This window comes from Brassica napus, chromosome A2 (genome assembly GCF_020379485.1).
Source record: "Brassica napus cultivar Da-Ae chromosome A2, Da-Ae, whole genome shotgun sequence".
Taxonomy (NCBI): domain Eukaryota; kingdom Viridiplantae; phylum Streptophyta; class Magnoliopsida; order Brassicales; family Brassicaceae; genus Brassica; species Brassica napus.
Genome location: NC_063435.1, coordinates 7,039,918 through 7,047,982, shown reverse-complemented (window position 1 = coordinate 7,047,982; position 8,065 = coordinate 7,039,918). Strand labels below are relative to the sequence as shown.

General features: G+C 33.9%; 2 protein-coding genes across 2 annotated transcripts; one reads left to right on the top strand and one right to left on the bottom strand.

The window, feature by feature from the left end:
• On the top strand, positions 1–2,377 carry LOC106414280 (protein HOTHEAD-like). The gene is made up of 5 exons (XM_048754278.1): positions 1–159; positions 287–925; positions 1,009–1,400; positions 1,495–2,036; positions 2,115–2,377. Exons 1-5 carry the CDS (start codon positions 87–89, stop codon positions 2,191–2,193), a joined length of 1,725 nt encoding a protein of 574 aa, XP_048610235.1. The 5' UTR covers positions 1–86; the 3' UTR covers positions 2,194–2,377.
• Positions 2,378–2,645: 268 nt separating this feature from the next.
• Positions 2,646–5,545, bottom strand: LOC106414421 (protein HOTHEAD). Its single transcript, XM_013855079.3, has 5 exons — positions 5,380–5,545; positions 4,630–5,271; positions 3,572–3,972; positions 2,916–3,481; positions 2,646–2,830 (listed from the first exon to the last, which is right to left on the bottom strand). Exons 1-5 carry the CDS (start codon positions 5,462–5,464, stop codon positions 2,764–2,766), a joined length of 1,761 nt encoding a protein of 586 aa, XP_013710533.2. The 5' UTR covers positions 5,465–5,545; the 3' UTR covers positions 2,646–2,763.
• Positions 5,546–8,065: the final 2,520 nt, after the last annotated feature.

Here is an 8,065-nt window from a genome sequence, read left to right as displayed (position 1 = left end):
AAAGCGCATGAAACGTGGACTCATTTTTATCTACACAAGATAATTAAGAAAAAAAAAAACAAAGGCAAACATATTTTTACGCTGTAATGGGTTTTCACATTTTTCCTTTTATTCTCGTCACAATTTGTATACTACATGGCTCTTGTTATTCCCATAAAGGTACAATCTGAACTCATGGACCATCCACATTGAATCTTTGATGAAAGGTTCTAAATGTTTAATTTTCATTCTAACTGTTAGGTTAGTTCGAATTTCAATGTTATGAACTTTTTTTTCATGAAAACAGGGTTTTACCGATTTATGAAAGATGCAACATTAGCACCAACTCATGCTCATTTTGACTACATAGTCATCGGAGGAGGAACAGCAGGTTGTGCATTAGCCACAACGCTCTCTCAAAACGCGAACGTGTTGGTTCTCGAACGTGGCGGCTCTCCCTACGACAATCCGACAGCCACCGATCTTGAAAACTTTACCAACACACTGTTTAACATCACACCGGACTCATGGTCGCAGCCTTTCATCTCCGAGGACGGCGTTTACAACGTACGTGCGCGGGTCCTCGGAGGCGAGTCTGTGCTGAACGCTGGGTTTTACTCACGTGCGGAAGAGTATTACGTGGAGTATGCTGAGTGGGAGATGGATGAAGTGGAAGCTGCTTACAAGTGGGTCGAGAGCAAACTTGTGTACGAGCCACAAGTAACAGGATGGCAATCTGCGTTGAAACATGGCTTGTTGGAGGCAGGTGTGTTACCGTACAACGGTTTCACCTTAGATCATATAGTTGGGACGAAGATCAGTGGTACAATCTTCGACCCAGCTGGCCATAGACACTCGGCCGCTGATTTGTTAGAGTATGCTAATCCGGACACAATTGTTGTCTACTTGCACGCTCTTGTCCACAAGATCCTCTTCACCACTAAAGGTCTTTATTGATCAAGAAATTTTCGTTTCGTAACTTTTATGTATACTTTTGTCGTTGGATATGTAATCTCATATTTTTCACAGGAGGCCAAAGACCTAGGGCGTACGGAGTAATATATCAAGATGCGGATGGAGTGTTCCACAAGGCAGAACTAGCAAAAAACGCAATGAGCGAGGTGATTTTGTGTGCGGGTGCCATCGCGAGCCCTCAACTGTTGATGCTGAGCGGCGTGGGTCCTAGGGTTCATCTTGAGGCACATGGGGTGAACCCTGTGGTCCTAGATCATCCCATGGTTGGACAAGGGATGGGAGATAATCCGTTGAACACTGTTTTCGTCTCGTCTCCTCGACCTGTAGAAACGTCCCTCATAAAGGTTGTTGGGATTACCAACTTTGATACTTTCATCGAAGGTTTTAGTGGCCTGAAACTCACTAATAACTTGATGCATAGGTTCTCCGAAGGTATTCTCAACGAGGTAGAATATTAATACACTGAATCTATCTTAACTTATTATCTTAGATCACTAGACTATGTACATGTGTTTTTTTTACTTATGAAACATTGTGCAGACAAGCCGCTCCACCCTAGCAATTACAGAATTCTTCAAATCCATTAATTTGCGATCGAACGTGCTGGAAATTGATGGTTGGATCGTCAATAAAGTTGACGGTCCAGTGTCCAGAGGTCACTTAGAACTCCGGAACAAGAATCCAGATGATAACCCTTCTGTGAGATTCAACTACTACCAAGAGCCGGAAGATCTTGAGAAGTGTGTTAAAGGACTTAAAACCATTATTAAAGTGATAAATTCGAATGCATTCTCTAGTTACAAGTATCCGAATGCAACTGCACGTGAGCTGCTCAATCGCATGCTGACCCTTCCCATCAATCTCAGACCAAGGCACGAGTCGGCAAAGTTCAACTTGACACAATTTTGCATAGACACCGTGATAACTATTTGGCATTATCATGGAGGTTGCCAAGTTGGAAGAGTGGTCGACAAGAATTACAGAGTCTTAGGCATTGATGCTTTGAGGGTTATCGATGGATCCACGTTTCTTAAAGCTCCGGGCACTAATCCTCAAGCCACCGTCATGATGCTCGGAAGGTAAGTAAGATCCAAAAAAGATCCATATATACATATTAAAGACTTAAATCAGGTATGATTGTTGGAGTGGTATGTGTAGGTCATGGGGCAGAAGATTCTTCGAGAGAGAAATGCTTTCGGGGGAAATAACGAAGATAATTCGATCACGCATCAAAGATGATCGGGACATCAATATATGGTCTTCACCGTTCAATTAAAAAGAGTGATTATTGTCTTAATGATATTGTCAATTATTAGTTATCCTTTTTAACTAAAGTACCTGTGAAGAAGGATAACTGAATCTGCAGATTTACAATGAACAAATCAAATGATAAATAATAAAAAGAAAACTCTCCTTTGGCAAAGACTCAACTTCAATTTTGTGAGAAATAATGTTCTCTCACTGATAATAGTTTTTTGCCAAAGTTGAATTCCCCTTTTACTGATGATATCTTTCATCAAACAGTTTACTCTTGAGATTTTGTTGTAACTTCTACCTCCTTTACATATAGTAGATGTTTAACTTTCCAAGCCACTGCTTTGAAAATTTAAAAGGCAGGCTTAAAAATCAAAGCATATACTACGCACAAGAACCAACTGCTTCAAAAGATTCCACCATTGTTATACATAATAGAATCAAAACATGGACGGATGTACACATTCAGACTATTTTAGTTCACCCACCATACATTGATTAAAACAATTCCAAGTTCATGATTCTTTTAGCATATATCTCAAAAGTAATATCTAATCATGCTTCTTCTTCTTTCTTTTCGAGGAAAGCTTCCCTCTCTTTAAGAATCTTTTGTCCCATATACCTACAGATATCAATCAAAACAATCATTTTTTAACAAAATGTTCAATATTTTTTTGATGGCTTCGTCATTGGGTTTATGAATTTACCTCCCAAGCATCATAACCGTAGCTTGAGGATTTGTGCCTGGAGACTTGAGAAATGTTGATCCATCGATAACCCTTAAACCATCAATACCTAAAACTTTGTAATTCTTGTCTACCACTCTTCCAATTTGGCAACCTCCATGGTAATGCCAAATAGTCATCACAGTGTCGATGCAAAATTGTTTTAAATTAAACACCGAGGTTACGTGCCTCGGCCGTAGATTAGTGGGAACGTTCAGTATTAGATCAAGCAAGCCAGGTATGGTCGCCTCCGGGTACTTGAATTTGGAAAATGCTTTCGAGTTAATCACTTTAATGATAGTGGTAATCCCTTCAACACATTTCTTCAAATCCTCTGGCTCTTGATAGTAGTTAAATCTCACTGAAGGATTATCATATGGGTTTGTGTTCCTAAGCTCCAAGTGACCTCTCGAGACCGGTCCCGCCACTTTCTGGAGGATTACACCGGCTTGTGTGGTCGCATTGAATAACGGATCTATAGATTTGAAAAAATCTGTAATGGATTGAGTGGAGAGTGGTGTGGATGTAGTGGTATGGCTTGTCTGAATCTTACACAATGAAAGAGAAAACATTAGCATATAATTTCATTAGTAAACATATAGTTGTAAAAACGTTTAATGTGTTTATAGATATTATACCTCGTTAAGATAGTTCAAAACGCCATCGAAGTAATTACGAGTCCAACTATAAGAGAAGATGACGCCACTTGCTCCTTCAATGTAACTATCAAATTTTGTGATCCCAACGGCTTGTATTAGAGAAACCTCCACGGGCGTAGGTGAAGGAATAAAAATGGCGTTCATTGGATTATCTGCCATCCCTTGCCCGACCATTGGATGATCTAAGACCACCGGTTTAATCCCGTGAGCTGCAAGATGAGCCATAGGACCCACACCGCTCAGCATCAGCAGCTGCGGGCTCCCAATGGCACCCGCGGACAAAATCACCTCGTTCATTGCGTTCTTAGCAAGCTCTGCCTTGTGTAACACTCCATTTTCGTCTTGAAATATCACTCCGTATGCTTTTGGCCTTGGTCTTCCTGTCCAAAACATATTTTCATATCCAAAATAGACGTGAACATATTTAAAGGTGAACATATTTAAATATAAAACCAAAACTGAACAGTAAGGTTCCAATAAAAGCAAATTGAAATCGATTTTAGTATATTTAAATCAAATTTGTCAAGAGTTTGTGTTGTTAACTATATACCTTAAAAGATTATTATATAGATACATATCTTTAATAATAATTGCTTCTGTATATGAAAATCGATGGTTTGAAAATAATTGCTTTTGGAATGTATATATAATATCATTCCAAAACCAAACCAAAAACAATAATTGCTTCTGTATATGAAAATCGGTCTTTTGGAAGAAAAAAACTTGTTTCAATAAATAAATTTTGTGTTTTCTATATTTTTTTGTTCTTTAGTAATAGTAAGCTATAAATTGTAAAAAAAGTTAGAATTTAAATTACTATGAATTTAATTTTAATTATCTAATGTATTTATAATATAAGTTTATCAGTTTTTTTAATATGCATGAAAACAACAAAAAATTTATTTTTCTCGAACAGACGTGTCTAAATCAAAAAGCAAAGAAGAAGTAACAAACACGAAACGAAATTTAATACATAATTGATACCTTCTAATCCAAGGAATTGAAAGAAAGAAAATAGGTTTAGATCGATCAAATACCTTTTGTGGTGAAGACGATCTTATGAACATTAGCGTGCAAATAGACAGCAACCGTGTCCGGATTTGCGTACTCCAACAGATTCGCAGCGGTATGTCTCTGACCGACATTATCAAAAATCGTACCACCAATCTTGGTCCCGTAGGTATGATTGTACGTGAAACCATTATACGGAAACTCACCAGCCTCCAAAAGCCCGTCTTTTAACGCCGTTTGCCATCCCATAACCGGCGGTTCGAACGCTATTTTATTCTCAACCCACTCATAAGCAGCTTCGACTTCATCGCTCTTCCATTCAGCCTCCTTAACGTAGTCATCCCCCGCACGTGTGTAGAATCCAGCGTTTAGCACCGAGCCTCCACCTAGGACGCGCGCACGTGTGTTGTAAACGCCGTCTTCGGAGACGAAGAGCTGCGACCACGATTTGGGAGATGTGTTTGAGAGTGTTGTAGCGAAGTTTTGGATATCTGTCGCCGTAGGGTTTTCGTAAGGCGAGCCGCCGCGTTCTAGGACTAATACGGTAGCGTTTTGAGATAGCGTTGCGGCTAACGCGCAACCGGAGGTTCCTCCTCCGATGATGATGTAATCGTAGCGAGCGAACGTTGGTGCGAAGGTTGCATCCTTCATAAAACTATAATTCCCAGCTTCACGAGAAAATAAAGATTACACTAATTTAATACACAATTTAAAATATTATATTGTCACACACTGCATGATTGATATATCCGTAAAGAAAAAAAAAAGTATTGTACCTTGATCTGGATAACACGAAACATGGGAGATGATGAACATTATGATGAAAATTATGTGAAACAGCCATAATATTGGAAAACTCATTATGGTGAAAGCTTGTGTTTGGTTCTTTATATTTAGAACATAGCCAACAAAATGAGTAGGTTTGATAGGGTTTATATAATAGGATGAAGCATGAGCCTCTTTTCGTTCATCTTTATGAGAGGAAGCTTTGATGGTTCACCAACACTTATTTATTGCTCCTACATTCATACAAAGAGTTTAGGGTCTTGGTAATTATTTTTAAAGGAGGGGTTTTTCTAATTTCTAATTTGTTGCATGTTTTCAATTTTTTTTTTGTCAAGAGTAGTACTTATACAGATAGTCACAAGAAATATGATTGACTAATAGTTTTGATCTACATATCAAATGTTTAAGTAGTTAATTAGTATTCTATCAAAGTAGTAACACAACATATAAAAACTTTTTGTTTATATTTTCTACATGCAAAGATCTTGTCGCAACAACCTAGCTATAAAAATCGAGATGCATGAGAGGAACCACTTTTGCATTATTTTAGAGCTTGCCACATTATATACACCTTCAATAAACTTTGATAGTAGTTATTGCCACATTATATACACCTTCGATAAACTTTGATAGTAGTTCCTCCCTCCGTTTCTAAATGTATGATTTTTTAAAGAATTTTGATGTTTTAATATAATATGTTTTTATTTTTTTTGGTGACCTTTTACTTTATTAAAAACTATGCAACTAATCAATATTTGATAATCTATTTTTAGTTGATTGAATAACACTAATTTATAATTTAAATAATAATACTTTCTAGACAAAACAACGATTTTTTTTAATATGCGTGTTTTTACCTAAACATCTTATATTACTTTGTCCAATTCAGTTGGTCTATTAATTATACTACTAGCCTTTGTTTCCTGTCTGCCAATGTTCTAAACAATTTTCCTAACCGATTTATTAAAAATCGGTTCAAGCGTCCAAAAAATCGATCTATGCATCCGTCTAGACAATAATTCTCTATGAAGCGCTACCAGCTAGCGATTTAGAACATTGCTGTCTGCTATGTGCATCAGACTTGAAATACAATATATTCTATTACTTTGTTTTAAAATATAAGTTGTTTCCATATTTTTAAATAGATTTTATCTTGATTTAATATTGTGTACCCAATATAATTTGCTAACATTTTTATTCCCAATTGAATTATATTTAGACCAAATATTAAATAATCCTTTTGGAAAATGATAATTTTCTTAGTTTTTGTACTTTATCTAAAACAACATACAATATAACTTCTTTAAATTAATACTCTATAAATTAATATACACTAAAAATCTCTATAAAATAATATAATTTTATAATCTCAAATTGAATTTTTGGTTCAATTAGTATATCGATAAAATAATATCTATATAAATTAATAAAAAAATTATAGTTTTGGTGTTGTCCAAACATTATTAATTTATAGAGGTTTCACTGTATATCATTATGAAATAGAGGGAATCTTAATTTTTATAACTGGTTAAAATATATTTAGTTCAATATAAAATATATATTTTTGGAGAATTATTTAAATTTTCTTTTGGCTAAAACAGCCTATAATATTAAGTTTATGTATCAGAAAATAATCTTATATATTAAAATAGAAGTCACAACCTTAATTCATGTGTGATTTTTTTAAAAATAAACCTAATGAACTTATTCCTAGAAAGTCATATCATATTTAATCTCTAACCTTATCATTATTATGTCTAACTAATCGAAACTATATGACAACAATATACCTAAAATTCTGGTTTGGATAACCAGCATAAATTATCTTCAAATATATAGAATTGTAACGTGCAACTTCTTGAATGTACTTAACCACTGAATAAACTTCGGTTTGTTCTAAACATTTTATTATAAAATTATAGCACCGGTTTAGTCTAAACATTTTATGTGAAAATCTCGACCACAAGTTTGATTCAAATTATCTTTTATCTTTTGGTTTTGGTGTGACTATACTGCCGGTTAACCAGTTATACCAATATTATACATATCTTGTGTGATCAAATTAAAAAAAATAACTTATCTATTAAAATAGAAATGATGACTTTTTTCATGTGTGATATTTTTATTTAGATCATCATTTAGAAATTTTATTAAATGTATTTCCTTAATACTAATATAAGATAAAATTTATAATTACTTAAATCATAATATCTTTTGATATCTTTTAAATTAAAATAAAAATATCTATATTTAAAAATTCTAACAAATCTTTAAAGATTATAACAAGATCTTACCTGTCAAAATTCTACATAAATATTTTCATTAATTTTGTAGTTAGTAATGAAATGTTATTATAAATTAATATATATATACTGTTATCTTTATAAAACGAAAAAAATAAAATCATGTCCTATTTTATCTATTATAATAACATCTAACATTTTAAAAGAAAACCATAATATTGAACTAAATATGATAAAATTATTTTAAATTGATAAGTTAATATATTTTATTTTCATAAATATAAAATATTTTATGCTAAAGAATAGTATGTTGGTAGAACAGTTTAACATCAGTAAACTATATAATACATGTATAAAAATTAACTTATCTTAAAATTGTATATACACAGTAATTAATTATCTAAAATAAATAAATATAAAAAATTACTTTCTT